At 50.7% G+C, this 15,433-nt stretch overlaps 1 protein-coding gene across 1 annotated transcript in view; it reads left to right on the forward strand.

Annotated features, from left to right (window-relative positions):
- The first annotated feature begins 4,950 nt into the window (after window positions 1-4,950).
- Window positions 4,951-15,433, forward strand: part of Srl (sarcalumenin) — a 35,600-nt gene continuing 25,117 nt past the window's right edge. The window contains exons 1-2 of the mRNA XM_013011220.1: window positions 4,951-5,011; window positions 11,021-11,134. Coding sequence (XP_012866674.1) covers window positions 4,951-5,011; window positions 11,021-11,134 — 175 coding nt within the window. The remainder of the gene's footprint in view (window positions 5,012-11,020; window positions 11,135-15,433) is intronic.

Here is a 15,433-nt window from a genome sequence, read left to right on the forward strand (position 1 = left end):
CTGTTGTACTACATTTTAGTACATGCTGTCCCTCAAGTGGATTGTGTCAGTTTTCTCTTCTGCCTGCATGATACAAAGTGGAGGTTCATTCTAAGTGTGAGTGATTGGCCACCATTTTGGTGGCTGTTTCTTTGGGAGGGGGAATTGGATGTTCTTGGTTCCTGGTGACCTCTCTGATCCTATTTTTAGGGTCTCTATTAGGCATCAGCTTCATGGGAAGTGTGTTCTCTCTACTCTAAGAATGTTGTCAGCAATGATTACATTACCCTTTGTCGCCTTCACAAGGATTCTCAGAAGAAATTCTTGTCAAGCCTCAGCAGCAGAGATAATTTCACTTCTCCCGAGCATTTGGTCTGTTCTTATTTTAAGGACATCACATTGGGATCAGTAGTCAAGTTACAGCCATGTGAGGTACTTAAATATATACGTTTTCCCCCTAACTTTACTAATGGTTTTTCTGTTTTGTGTGCCTGTCCTTTTTTTCTTCTACCTCCAGTTCTTCTTCCCCCGCCCCCCTGTCTGTTCTCTTCCGGTCTAGTGTGGGATGATATAAACACACACCCTCTATGCCATGACTTAGGTCGTCTTTGGTGATGCGGCCGGGCAGTGCCCCAGCCCTGTGTGTTAGAGGTTTGAAGCTCTGAGTAGTGGAAGAAGGGGGACCTTTGGTGACCTTGGCCTCCTTCGTGATGACTAACTGGCTTCAGACCAGTATAGAGATCACAGGCAAATCCTCAAGTAGCCTCCTGGTGCTGGCTGCCGGTGCTGTCCTTACGCTTAGATGTCGCGGGCCCTGGCCTCAGCCAGGCCCATCCTCCTCTTCCTCCGCTATCAGCATGGCTGGTGGCTGTACTGCACTTGTCTTTTTTACTCTCTTGGACTTGAATTGCCCTCCTTGCTCCTGCACATTTGGGTGGGGGTGCGGTTCATACTCCCCTCTACCCTATTCCCTCTCTTCTCTCGCCTTGCTGAATTGCAGTTTCTTCATTGATTGACACGAACGTGTGCTTACCCATAGGAGAGGGTAGGACTGAGGGCTAGGGGCAGGATGGGCCCTAAATCCAACAGCTGTACCCAGGAATGAACTCTGCAAGCTGCCCTCCTCCCGCCCGCCCCCCCCCTCCACTACACCCTTGATGTTGAAAAAAGGAGCTGGGAGTGACAGCTGCAGAGCTTCCTGAGCTGGGGGCCCAAGTCCAAGGTTCCCCAGGGTGTCGCCTGTCTTGGTGGACATTCTCAATGTTAGATTAAGCAGCTAAGAGGAAAGGGATCTTTGCACATCAGAAACGGACCAAGATTAAATGGGACAGGCCTTTTGCTGAGGGCTCCCGGGGACTATGGAAGGTGCAACAGATCCCAAACCCAGACCCCGAGTTATCAGGGTCTGATCTGGTCTTCCCAGACCCTTGAGAGATGATGGCCTTGGGGATGGATCTAGCAAGCCAGCTGCCAGAGGGAGCACACTGCAGTACCCAGCCCAAGGGGCCTGAGGCCCTTCACATGTCCTCCCTACCCTGCCCCCACCAGTCCCCTCTCCTCATACTTTGTGTTAGTTCTGAGAGCTACACACTCATGATCTGTGTGCTTAGCAAGTCTGTAGATTAGAATTTAATGATGTGGTAGTAGATGCCTGGAACCTTATAACTTGGGAAGCTGAGGCAGGAGAATTGAAAGTTTGAGGCCAGTGTGGACATGAGACCCTGTCTTAAAGGAAAAAGCACTGAGAAGTTGAAACATCTCCCTGCTGCAATCACATGTGTGTCCCACAGCTGAGCGCACGCCATGACACTAAACCCTACTACTATCAAAACAACAACCGCAAAAACAATAACACAACAACCCCAAAACAACAACAACAAACTACTACTTGAAAGACACGTAAATGGGAAGAGAAAATACTTGCACATCATGTATATGATGAAAGGATTTATTTCTACCATGCATAAATGACTAACAACCAAACAAAACTTACAATAGATGAACAAGTGATTCAAATGGATACTTCATCAAAAAACACAGCAAAGAACTATCCTTAATATCATTAATCATTAGGAAAACATGATTCATGTCTGTAACCCTAGCTAGTCAGGAAGCTGAGATTTGAGTATTGATGTTTGGAGCCAGTCTGAGCAGAAAAGTCCTCAAGACGCTTATCTCCAAATAATAAGCAAAAATACCAACCAGAGGTGTGGCTCAAATGATAGAGTGTCAGTTGTGAGCAAAAAAGTTCCAGCAAGTGGTTGAGGACCTAAAGTTCAAGCCCTGTTATCCCTACCTCCCCCCTAAAAAGTAGTGGGATCCTACTGCACATATGTTAGAATTACTAATGGGGTTAGGAGTGGGGTTCATGGGTAGAGTTCTTGACAAGCCTTGCTCCTGGCCTTGGGTACCATCCCCAGCAGCATTAAAAAAAAAAAGACATGATATGAAGTTTTGGTGAGGATTGGGAATGATTGGAGCTTCTATACTCTGTTGATGAGAATATCAAATGATAGAAAAGTTGGACAGCTTCCACCATATGGCCCAACCATTTCCATTCCTGGGCATTTATTTGAGAATTAAAAGCTGTGTCTGTAAATTGACATGTACACAAACCATTGCAACTTTTTTTTTCCCCCCGGTCATGGGTCTTGAACTCTGGGCCTGGGTGCTGTTCCTCAGCTCTTCAGCTCAAGGCGAGCGCTCTACCACTTGAGTTACAGAGCCACTTCTGGTTCTAGTGGTTTATTGGAGATAGGAGTCTTGCAGTCTTTCCTGCCCAGGCTGGCTTTGAACCTCGATCCTCAGATCTCAGCCTCCTGAATAGCTAGGATGACAGGCGTGAGCCACTGGCACCCGGCACCATTGCAGCTTTTTAACCCCACCTTGGAAAGAATGGATCCCATCCATCAACAGGTCACTGGATAGCAGTCAGGTGACTGGTCTGTCTATACAGTGGATGACTACCCAGCGATAAAGAGGAATGAACCATTGATAATATAAATCTCAGAATAATTACATTGAGTGAAAAAGATATAACGAAGGCCACAAACCCTATGGTTCCAGTTATAGTGAAATCTAGAAAATGCAAACCAATGTGGAGCAACAGCAAGCAATCATGAGTATCCTTGGAAGGGGTCAAGGGAGGATTTTTTTTTTCCAGTCCTGAGGCTTGAAGTCAGGGCCTAGGCGCTGTCCCTGCGCTTCTTTTGCTCAAGGCTAGCACTCTACCACTTGAGCCACAGCACTACTTCTGGCTTTTTCTGTGTATGCGGTACTGAGGGATGGAACCCAGGGCTTCATGCATGCTAGGTGAGCACTCTACCACTGAGCCACCTTCCCAGCCTGGAGGGAGGATTTTGAAAGAACAGGAGAAACATTGGAGGTGAGGAATCTGTCCGTTTCTTGATTGTAAAAGACTTATGCCACATTCAACCAGTTTCTTTCCTTTAAGTAAGCATGCAATTTTTTTTTTTTGGGTCCGGTTGTGGGGCCTGAACTCTGGGCGCTGTCCCTCAGCTCTTCAGCTCAAAGCTAATGCTCTACCACTTGAGCCACAGCGCCCACTTCCGGCTTTTTTTTCTTTTTGCTTATGTGGTGCTGAGGAATCGAACCCAGGGCCTTGAGCATGCAAGGCAAATGCTCTACCACTGAGCCACCTTCCCAGCCCAAGCATGCAATTTTTTGTGTTGCTCAGACCTCAATAAAGCGGTGCTAAATATGTGAAGTGCTTGCTGTGTCGCTAATGCCTAGTTCACTTTCAGTTCTTTTTCTCCATGGCTGAGGGCTGCCTCCTGCCCTCATGGTGACAGTGCCTGCTGTCTCTTGGCTTCCAACAAATGGCTTTTCTGGCCACCATGTGCCCCAAACATTGCACCAAACAGCGCCACACAGAGGCAGCTAGGCGTTCTGGACCCGCTGCTCCTCGGGAGTGGATCTCTGTTGTTCCATCTCTGGTTTATACCATGTCTTTCAGCTGCATCTCTCCCCGCCCTCTTTTTCCCTCTGCTCAGCACTCTCTCCACAGAGGCCTGGGAGGGTTAGTTCCCAGCCATTGGCCTCAAAGGTCAGATAGCACAGGTTTCCCTTAACTGGACATTTGCAAGAAAGCCCAGTGAGGCTGGGAATGTGGCTTAGTGGTAGAGTGCTTGCCTAGCATGCATGAAGCCCTGGGTTCGATTCCTCAATACTACATAAACAGTAAAAGCCAGAAGTGGCGCTGTGGCTCAAATGGTAGGGTACTAGCCTTGAGTAAAAAAGAAGTCCAGGGACAGTGCTCAGGCCCTGAGTTCAAGCCCCAGGACTGGCAAAAAAAAAATCCAGTGAATATGAATCCAAATGTACACATGCGTGTGCATATGTGTGCATGTGCATGTGTACATGTGTGTGTGCATGTGTGTGCATACACACACATGCACATACACAACAGGATCTGTCTGGATTTGCCCTTCAGCTTCTTTCATTTGGAGGAATGTCCGGGTCCCTGACCTGCCCCGACTTTGGGTCAAGCCTGTGTATGTATATTGTGGGAGCATTTATATTCCTAACTCCCGGACCTCAGCCCAAGAGACACCCCACTTTCTCTCCATATTCTTTTTTTTTTTTTTGGCCAGTCGTGGGGCCTGAACTCTGGGCCTGGGCGCTGTCCCTCAGCTCTTCAGCTCAAGGCAAGCGCTCTACCACTTGAGCCACAGGCGCCACTTCCCGATATTCTTGTCCTATCAGACCTGCATCTTGTGATCCCGGAGCTGCTGGGGGGCAGGGCAGAAAATGCAGCCCTGGGTCCTACCTTGCTGTGGGATGGTACCAGAGGCAGCCTTGGGGTCTGGGCCTCTTCCCCATCACGTCCACTCTGTTGCCCTAGTGACTGTGTGACCCTTCTCCCCCGCCCTCCACCGCCTGCTGCTGCGGCCGCCTGCACCCACCGTATAAATAGAGGCGAGGAGCAGCTGGGCTCTCTTGGCAGTCACCATGAGGGCGCTGCTCCTGCTCTGCTGCTTCCTGGCCTCGCTCCTGCTCTCAACACAAGCAGGTATGCCTCCCCGCCCCCCCATGAGTGGCCCCCACTGTGTCCTCTGCTCCCATGAGATCTCACGGGTGGGGGACTGGGGCGGATGGCAAAGCTTTGTTCTTTGCTGGTGTCACTTGTCACCTCTCTTGGGCCGGGCCATGGGGAGAGTGAGGTACTGGAGATAATGGGGCCAGGATTGGGGCTCCCAAGAGGCAGATGGACCTGAGGCCTGGGCCACAGGCAGAGAGCAGAATGTGGCTGGCAGACGCTGGGGATGAGTACCCCTAAAAGTTAAGTGTGGAGTAGCCTCTGAGATGGACAGAGTAACCCAGAGCCGGAGGTCATTTGACTCACTCTTCCATCCAGTGGGAGATTGGGGTGGAGGCTCTAGCTGGAGACTTGGGTTTGCATGACTGAGCATAAAGGGGGGCACTGGGCACGGCTGGGCCTCGCTGGGTGAGCAGCGGGCTAGTGTTGGAGTCTGTTGGGATATGGTTGAACTGCGTTGAGAGTTGGGAGATGGGCTGGGAACAGAATGAGACCCAGAGTCCAAAGAAGAATGGGCCCCATTTTGGGGGGAAGAGACCGCAGGAGGGGCTGTCACCAGGGAGGGGGCTCGGCTCTGTGCTCCCTGGCTTCTCTTTGATACCTCAGCACTTTGCGTGGCAGAGGCGCTGGCTTGAGTTGCAGCCCGGGGGCTATTTATAGGTTGCGGAGGGGACACCCGATCATTTAGCCACCTCTCTTGTTCCTAAGACTCCTGGACCTGGCTTCCCCTTGGGGATGCTTCATGGAGGTGCTCCGGGATCCCCCTAGGAATCTATGATTCCCTGCTTTGTTTTCTCCATCAGCCCTTAGTCCTTGTGCCTGGGACCGTGGGGGCCCCATCTTGTGGGTCTTTGAGGTTCTTTCTCCTGAGCATGTGCTGCCGGGTCCTGCCCTTGTCTGCCCTTGGAGTTAATTTGGTCCCTGTGGGGCTGCGGTGGTGGGGTGGTGAGTATTCCAAGCGGCTGTCAGGTGGCTAAGTATGGAAACAGCCACGTAATTGGATCCTGAGGCCCAAGCCATGGCCACCCTCTCCCCAGCCCCCTCTGCTGGGCCCAGCCCAGCTGCCACCTTGAGCTTCCACACGGCAGGGCCCCAGGAATTTTTAGCCTTTTAGGGACATCCTTTATCTTTCCTCCTGCTGAAAAAAATGACATCTAGACCGTTCCACAGGCTGTGTTGGGACTTTTGCTGTGGGGAGAAGAGGCGTGTGTGTGTGTGTGTGTGTGTGAGTGTGTACACGTGTGTACCTGTGCGCGTGCACACACATATGCGCGTTTCCTCTGAGCTGCTTCCTTTTGGGGCCAAGTCCTGAGCGCTTGTTCCCTCTGCCTGTCCACCGCTGAGCAAGCTTGCCTTCCTCCTTGTTCCCACCCAAACTTAGGGCTACTCTGTCCAGTTGCAGGTTGTACGTACAAAGATGGCTTCCTCCTGCACCCTGAGTGGTTTCAAGTAGCTTTCCTTCACTCCCATAATGGCATTCTTTCCTAGTGTGTGGCAACCTCTGCCAGCCTGGTCATAGGTCATGTCTTCTCTCCACTTCACTCCACCCACTCCACTCCACTTTGCTTGCCCTTGGTTGGATAGAACAAAAGTTCTCTCCAAGCCTGCACCGTCTGCTTCTCTTCTCTTTCTTTTCTCTCCACTTTGCTTCCAGGTTCCCTCTAGACCAGGGGATGAGCTGTGCAGCCCATTATTACTTCTCCCTGCCAGGAGACCAGGTACCCTTTCCCTTCTGGTCTCTAGTCACTGGGACCAGTGCCAGGGACCTGCGTGGGCACTGTTACCAGACGTGTCAGTATCCCAGGCCTGGTGCCCTCAGTCCTTTGTGATTACCTGGGCTCCTCTCCGTGGTCTGAGGAGCTGGCATGGTGGCAGGTCTGCTCAAGGACAGGGAGAGAGTCCTGGAGACGATTCCATCAGTCTGATTTTCCAGGAAGAACTGGGAAGCCAGAGAAATGAAAGCACCCATTCTTGCCAGTGACAGATGTACTCCCAGTGGCACCATTCTCTCCCCAGATGTTTTCGATGTTTTTGATCCTCTGACTCCCTAGAGTCTGGGGGTGAGAAGGTAGCATGCTGAGAAAGCGTTCTTTGGGGTTAAACCATTGGAGTGACTGCCAAAGGCTGGTTTGGCTTTGCTTCCCATTGTCCCTCCTATTGCTTGATGTAGAGAGATTGGGGACCTGGGAATTCTGTGTTCATTCATTCTTCATCTTCCTCCATATCCAGCCCAGCCCTGGCCTGCAGACTTGCCAATCTGCTCTGCTACCGTGCTGTCATCTTCATGGCGGAGGCTTGGTGCATACTGGAAGTGCCCGGCTAAGGCACAAGTGACTGTCAGGAAGCTCTTCACCCCCCCCCGCCCCCCCTGCTGGTGTATCCAGAAGAAGGCCTCCTCCCAGCCTCCCACTGCCGCCTTCCACCCTGGGAGGTGCAGAGGGAAGGAAATGGGCTCACAGGTCTCTGCCCAGGAAAGAGCAGAGCCTAGAAGCATTTCCAGCTGCTTAAGCTGTATCCCGCACTTGTAGCTTGCCACACTTGCTTGGTGGCCTAGGGGGCCATAATTTGGGAAATGCTGGTTTTGTCCCATCTCAAGTTGTTACTAGGAAGGTCAAAGAGCTGCTCCATGGCAGGCCAGACAGAGATTTCTCTCCTTTATCTGCCAGTCTGCTCTGTGCAGGCCTTAGGTATACAGTTACTCAAGGACACCAAGCCCTTCATTCAAACACCCTGCCCACTTGCGTTAGTTCTTGAACTTGCTGGTTTTCACAGGGGTGATACTAAGGAATTTGGGTAGGCATTCTGTCCTTGGCATGCTTGTAGTTCAGTAGAGAGGAAGAAGCATCTTCCTCCTGTACTATACCTGTGCCAGAAAGATACGCATCAGTGTCATAGATGAGGATCAGGAAATTGAGGAGCCACAGGAAGCAGGGAGGCTGTCTTGAGCTGAGTAGATAAGGAAGTGTTTTAGGATGAGGAACACTGCACAGGGTCTCAAGGAAAGCAGGATTGTCAATGGAAGATGGCGGGAAGGGAGTCAATTCCACATAAAGGGAACAGAGTCAGAGGATGGGGCTCGGAAGAACCTTGCTTCGCTCTCGGCTGAGGGTGGGCACGTGGGAGTGGGGGCACCGGGAAGTGCATTCTGGACACCAGGTTGGCGTGAGGGGTCCTGAGCGATAGTCTGGGCAGGGGGTGATCGTGGAGGAATTTAGGAAAACTGCATCTGGTGGTGTTGGAGGAAGAAGAATGAGGGGGAATAGATTAGTCAGCCACGTCAGGAATGTAAGTAGGAGGATGTCGACTCTGGTGAAGCAGGGAAGTAGGGAAATGGGGTAGTTTCATCGGAGAGCGGGGTCAGATCAACCGGACTTCTCAACCTGGAGAGCCAGGAGAACAGAGTCCTAATGCGTTTCCTTTAGGTCATTGGAGGAACAGTCTTGCCAGAAAAAGACAAACTAACAAAAAAACAACTCACTGGGAGTGTGAGGGGGAGCACATTCTAAAAGTGCAGGGTTTTGTTGTTGTTGTTGTTGTTGTTTGTCGGTCGTGGGGCTTGAACTCTGGGCTTGGGCATTCTCCCTGTGCTCTTCAGCTCACGGCGAGTGCTCTACCATTCAAGCCACAGTGCCACTTGAGGTTTTCTAGTGGTTTATTGGAGATAAGAGTCTCATGGACTTTCCTGCCAGGGCTGGCTTTGAACCGTGATCTTCAGATCTCAGCCTCCTGAGTAGCTAGGATGATAGGCGTGAGCCACCAGCGCCCAGCTCTGAAAGTGCAGTTTGAGTCATTAGGCATGTCAGTGCCCATGGACATCTGGATGGGAAGCTCACAGTGGTTTGAATGGTAGCATTGGTTGGGCATGGTGGTACATGCCTGTCATTCCAACACTTAGGAGGCCGAGACAGGAGGATCACAAGTTTGAGGCCAGCTTGGGCTATATTCAAGACCATGTGTTAGAAAGAAAAAAAGTAGGATGGAACCTAGGAGAATCTAGAAATGGGATAATTTATATTCATTTATGTAAAGATGAAAGAGGCTGGTATTGAGGAAGCCATTGCGGAGAGAGAGGAGGAGAAAGAGAGAAGGAGAAAAGAGGAGAGGGAGGAGAGGGAGGAGAGGAGAATAGTGGGCTTGCAGAGTAGGAAGGAGATAATAAATGAGCTTCAGAGAGATGGAGGGGACCCAAGGAGAGATGGTGGCCTGGAGCCAGGGAAGGGGTGTCTTTTGGAGGGGTGGTCAGTGGGATTCAGTATCACAGAGAGGCAGATTTTACCAACCCGGAAGTCACTGATGGGCTGTGAGAGAATCTGGTGAGCACACAGCTCACAGTTTTAGATGCAGACACCCAAATGGAATTGTCCAGAGTCAGACGCCAGTAACACATGTGTGGTGGAAGGGTTTACAAAAGTGGAGACATAGGGCTGGGAAGGTGGCGTAGTGGTAGAGTGCTTGCTAGCATGCATGTAGCCCCGAGTTTCAGTCCTCAGTACCACATACACAGAAAAGACCAGAATCAGTGCTGTGGCTCAAGTGGTAGAGTGCTGGCCTTGAGCCAGAGAGGCTTGGGGAGGCCCCCAGAGGCCCTGAGTTCAAGCCCCAAGACTGACAAAAAAAAAAGTGGACATTTTTTTTTTTTTAAATTCAAGCCTAAAGAAGGCTAAGCCTGTTTATGGGCCAGTGGGGAAGGATTCTGTGCAGGAGAAAAGACTGGCAAGGGGAGAGGGGAGAGAGATGGAATATGGCAAAGTCTGGGGTGCTCTGAGAGGGCAGAAGAGGTCTAAAGAAGGTCTGACGGGGCACATAACATGGCTCTGATGAGCTCTGAGGAGCCCGCAGGTGGACACCAGGGTTAGAGCCAGGCCCGGTGACTCCATGGCAGCCAGTTTTCTCTATGGGGGAATTGCTGTAGAGGGCATGGAAGGTCACAGTGGGGAGGAAGCAATCTAATATTGTAAGAGCTCTGTGGGGTATTAAGGGAGCCTGGTTGCCGGAGTTCATGGTGTGGAAGCCAAGCCTAGATCCTGGTCTCCACTGCTGGGGAAGAACTAGGTGGCAGCTGAAAGTAGAGGCTGGAGGAGAAGTCATGAGGCAGTGTTTTCATTTCAGTGAATGTTGGTGAGCCTGCCAACTCCAGCCACAGTGCCCTGAGCTTACCCCAATCTACCGAAGGTCTACATTCAGAAAATACCTATTGAGTTTACTTTAGGAGAAGCCCATGTTTTGCCCTCATTAGAATTAGTTGGTTTTATTCTTCTGGAACTGGGGTATGAACTCAGGACAACTTTATTACTTGAGCTGTTCCTCCAGCCCTAGAAGGAGATTTAGTTTTTCTGATCATTAATTGGAGATAAGAGTATTACAGACTTTCTTGCTCTGGCTGGCTTTGAACCCTGGTCCTCAGATCTCAGCCTCCTGAGTAGCTAGGATGACAGGCGTGAGCCACTGGTGCCCAGCTTAGTTTAGCTTTTCTGTTTTTTTTTTTGGCCAGCCGTGGGGCTTGAACTCTGGGCCTGGGCGCTGTCCCTCAGCCCTTCAGCTCAAGGCGAGCGCTCTACCACTTGATACAGCGCCACTTCTTGTTTTCTGGTGGTTTATTGGAGATAGAAGTCTCACAGTCTTTCCTGCCCGGGCTGGCTTTGAACCGCGATCCTCAGATCTCAGCCTCCTGAGTAGCTAGGATTACAGGCGTGAGCCACCAGCGCCCGGCTTAGTTTAGCTTTTCTATAAGTGGATGTTGTCATAGGATGCATATGGCTCAAGTTACCTGGGTGATGATCTTGTTCTCATTCTTCCCTGTGGCTCAGGCCTCCCTGTAGTGTTTTCCTATTTGTGAGGCTTTTAATCTTAATAAGAGGGAGCACTTGATACAGAGGGGCACAGATGAGAGGAATGATTGACGGGTGTGCTTGTGTTCTTGCATCTTCTCTGGGAGTCCAGGCTCCTTGGAAACCCTGGCCCTGTCTTCACCTGCCTTCTCAGGTGGGCGTCAGAACCGGAGCTGTCTTCCAACTGCACTCACCCTGTGCGGTGCTCGCTTCCCCATCCTGATGCTGACATCGGCTCTATCTTTTGCTTCCGCTGCCATGATCCACAGTGAGGCTGGGCTGTCCTCACCCCAGTGGAGGGCAAGGGCGCAACAGCTTGGGCAGACTTCATCTATAAGGCCGGAGTTCCAGGGATGTATCTCTAAGATGGAATTTCCCATTGCTTTGGTGAGCAGGTTCTCACTGAGCCCCTTGATCACAACATGGAGGCAATAGATAGTGCATTGGTTCTGAGTGCAAAGGGGCTGAGTCATAGGGTGTGGCTTCCTTCTTCCTGATGCTGAATGGGTGAGTGAGTGAATAAGTGAATGAATGAATGAATTGGAACCACGGCAAGCCCAGCTGTAGAGCTGACAAACTGGGTATCCACTGTGCCCCTCCCAGTGTGCTGTGTTCAGCAGGTGAAAGCAGTGGACTTGGATAATTGAGGGACCGGGATGAGTCAGATGTAGCTGCTTCTGGAAAGGATCTCCTTCCTATCCGCTTTGGCTTGTCCTGTGGTGTTTCTCCAGCATTAGGAAGTCTTGTCCCATTTGGTGTAGGCCTCCTCCCTCCCCAGTCCCAAGCGGCTTTACTCAGTCAGGGTGCCCACAGGCCCCTTCACCCCGGGGACACACCCACCACTCATCATGTCATTTGAATGGCTACCCAGAGAAGCCTTTCCAGGGCAGCTCAGTTGTGAGGTGGGGGAGGCTTAGAGGTGGAGAATCAGAATTAAAGTGCTAGAATGAAATCAGAAGTAAACTCAGTCATACGTTAAATTTAATTAATGGTCAAGCTGTCGCTAATTAGGTAATAGGCAGGATTATGTCAAAATATAATCGGAATTAAGGTGCCTAAATGACTGGGAATAATACTTCCTGGTTTGGGTCCTTTTTTTTTTGTTGTTGTTCATGGGGCCTGGACTCTGGGCCTGGGCGCTGTCCCTCTGCTCCTCAGCTCAAGGCTAGCGCTCTACCACTTGAGCCACAGTGCCACTTCTGGCCTCTTCTGCTTATGTGGTGCTGAGGAATCGAACCCAGGGCCTCATGAATGCAAGGAAAGCGCTTTACCACTGAGCCACCTTCCCAGCCCCTGGTTAGGGTCCTTTTACTGCAGTCCTCTCCCAGCTGCATGGAGAGGAGCCTCCTTGAGTTGCCCCAAGGCTGGACTCTGAGGGCACCTGAGCCCTCCATGCCCGTGTCTGTGCGCACCAGCCCAGAGGCCTAGGGTCTTACTCACTTTGCCTTGGCTGGCCTCAACCTCTCCGTCCTTCCTGTACCTCCAGGCATCTGGGATTATAGCTGGTTCCAGGAACCTGCGTTTCCTGAGATGGGGTGATGGGGACGATGGGAAAGCAGGGTGGCCGTTGCTATATGCGGTTCTGGAGAGCTCTGGGTGGACTGTTAGGCCAGCTGGGGTGGGCTCACAAGCTCACTGCCAGCATGTTAGATAATAGGAAGGGACTTTTCTCCATGAGTCCTTCTCTGTAGTGTTGAGAGCTCTCGTCTCTATCCTCAGTTCGGAGTATGTGGGACACCAAGTGATCGTGGGCTGTGGGCCAGTCCTCAGTGCTGGAAAATGAGGTAAGGTCTTTCTTTGGGAGCCTACCCATCAGTCAGGAAAAGCAGGGTAGACTCAGGTAAGAGCGAGGAATTAGAAAGTGATCAGAAAGAAATGGAGGGTGTAGCTGGGCACCGATGGTTCACGCCTGTCATCCTAGCTACTCAAGAGGCTAAGGTCTAAGGATCATGGTTCAAAGCCAGCCCGGGCAAGGAAAGCCTGTGAGACTCTGATCCCCAGTGAACCACCAGAAAACCGGAAGTGGCGCTGTGGTTTAAATGGTAGAGCATTTGCCTTGTTCTGAAGAGCTGAGGGACAGCGTCCAGGCCCAGAGTTCAAGCCCCACAACCGACAAGAAAAAAGGAGAGTGTGATGCTGAGAGTGTGGGTGCTGTGGGAGCTGGAGCAGGCAGGAGTGGGGCATTTGACATGAGAGGTGGGCGAGAGAGGCCCAGCTCTCAGATCCTTGTCAGCCCTGCAAGTTCCCGGCAGGAATGGGTTGTGTCTCTGCCTCCCGGGAGCTGACCTTCTATTTGGAGAAATGACTTGCACTGATAAAAAATGTAACTAACACCCCCTGCAGCCTAAGCTCGGTTGGAGTTCAGAGGATAGCTGGGAAGGTCGGGCTCCGTGGAGGGCCGGAGCGTCATTGGCTCCTGCAGGAAGGGATGATCACTGGACAGCCAACTCTGAGAGGACAGAGGACCGTGCTTGTGCGCTCCCTCATGTGGTAGGAAAGGTGGTCTTTCCCCTTGTTTGTGGGGTTGCCTTATCTGTGGGTCGATCTGTGATCAGCCAGGGTCTGAAAATATGAAATGGGAAATTTGAGAAGTAGTTCATAAGTTTAAGTAACATTTCTGTGATAAGCTGTTACAATTGTTTTATATATATATATAACAATTATGTATTATATATGCTATAATTGTTATATATAACTATATATACATATGTATATATATGTTATATATATGTATGTATGTGTATATATATAGTAAGTCATGGGGCTTGAACTCTGGGCCTGGGCGCTGTGCCTCAGCTCTTCAACTCAAGGTAAGCGCTCTAGCCACAGCGCCACTTCTGGTTTTCTGGTGGTTCATTGGAGATCAGACTCTCACAGATTTTCCTGCCTGGGCTGGCTTTGAACCCCGATTCTCAGATCTCAGCCTCCTGAGTAGCTAGGATTATAGGTGAGCCACCGGCGCCTGGCTGTTTTATATTATTATTATTTTGTCCATCTCTTACTGTGCCTAACTTATAAATTAAAACTCTATTATAGGCATGTATGAGCAGGGAAAAAATACAGTATCTGTCGCCTTATCTGTGATTTCAAGCTTCTACTGGGGGCTTAGAACGGATTTCCTTCAAATAAGGAACGCTGTGGTACAGGATTCACAAACACTTAGAATGGTGGTTGCCTGACTGGAGGGCATTTAACAATGTCTAATGAATGAGCAGATGATTTGTGTAGGCAGAGACATGGGAAGATGGTCCTGAGAGCCGGGTATGGGGGAGTCCAGAGCACCGCTCTGGCAGGGGAGGGATGAGAACAGCTTTGGCTAGAATGTTGAGGCTCATGTTCAGGGGAGATAAGGCCACCCCGATGGGTTGGGGCCTTGAACGCCGATCCAAGTGGCTGTCTCCCTAGTTGTTCCCTTTCTGGCTCACTCTTCCCTCTTCTCCTCCCTCCTAGATATTTTTGGATCCTTCTAGAGCAGGGACTGACTGCACTCTGAGCTCAAACAGGTGCAAGCAAAGCCTAGCCTGGAGTTCTGTGTTCGCAGGAAGTGGGTAGAGCTGGGAGCTCAGCCCAGAACCAAGCCAGAGGAGAGCCCTGGGGTTTGGGAGCCCTCTCCTTTCCTCCCTCCTTCCCCTAACAGGTCACTGCCAAAACTGCAGCCCCTGATCCTCTTCCAAGAGGCCATGAGGTTAGGCTGCTCAGTTGTCTCATGGAATTTTCCCTAGATGGCAATAGGTGAAGGCTTGGCAAAGCCATGCACATTTCCTTTGTGATGGCTTTACCTCCCTTCATGCCTGCATCTGCCATGAGACGCTAGCCAGTTTGTTGGTGACTCACTTTTCCCTCCTACCTTTATTCCAAGTGTTAGGGGGAAGATGACTGTTACCTACCCAAGAAGATTGAGAGACCAGAAGTGCTCTCTGGAACCTGGGAGAGGGTCTAGAAAAGTTCAGAAAGGATCTCGCACTTACCCTGGCCAGGTAGAGATGAATGGAGCAAGCCTGGGGACAAATGGTGATGGAATTAGAAGTCCCGCGGTGGTCCCCCTTCTCCCCCCTGCCTCCTGTCTTCATTTCCTTTTTGAATTGATGGAGCTTCAAGGTACAATAAGCCACCAAGACCCTTTATGGTCTCTGTGCCTGGTTCTCCTGTCTGTAAAGTGGGGATATTAATACTTGCCTACTTACAGAATGGGGCTGTCATGTGACTAAAATAGGAAAATGGCTATCAGATGCTTAAAATACTCTCTGGAGGTACTTTTTAAGTTTAAAAGGACTATGAAGAGCCGGGCACCAGTGGCTCACGCCTGTAATCCTAGCTACCCAGGAGGCTGAGATCTGAGGATTGCGGTTCAGAGCCAGCCCGGGCAGGAAAGTCTGCGAGACTCTTATGTCCAATAAACCACTAGAAAACTGGAAGTGGCGCTGTGGCTCAAGTGGTAGAACGCTCACCTTGAGCTAAAGCGCTCAGGGGCAGTGCCCACGCCCAGAGTTCAAGTCCTATGACCAACAACAAAAAAAGGATTATAACAACAGTGGTGGGTTCTTACATTGAACGTATGCTACCGCTG

The sequence above is a fragment of the Dipodomys ordii genome, unplaced genomic scaffold, assembly GCF_000151885.1.
Source record: "Dipodomys ordii isolate 6190 unplaced genomic scaffold, Dord_2.0 Scaffold14, whole genome shotgun sequence".
Classification (NCBI taxonomy): domain Eukaryota; kingdom Metazoa; phylum Chordata; class Mammalia; order Rodentia; family Heteromyidae; genus Dipodomys; species Dipodomys ordii.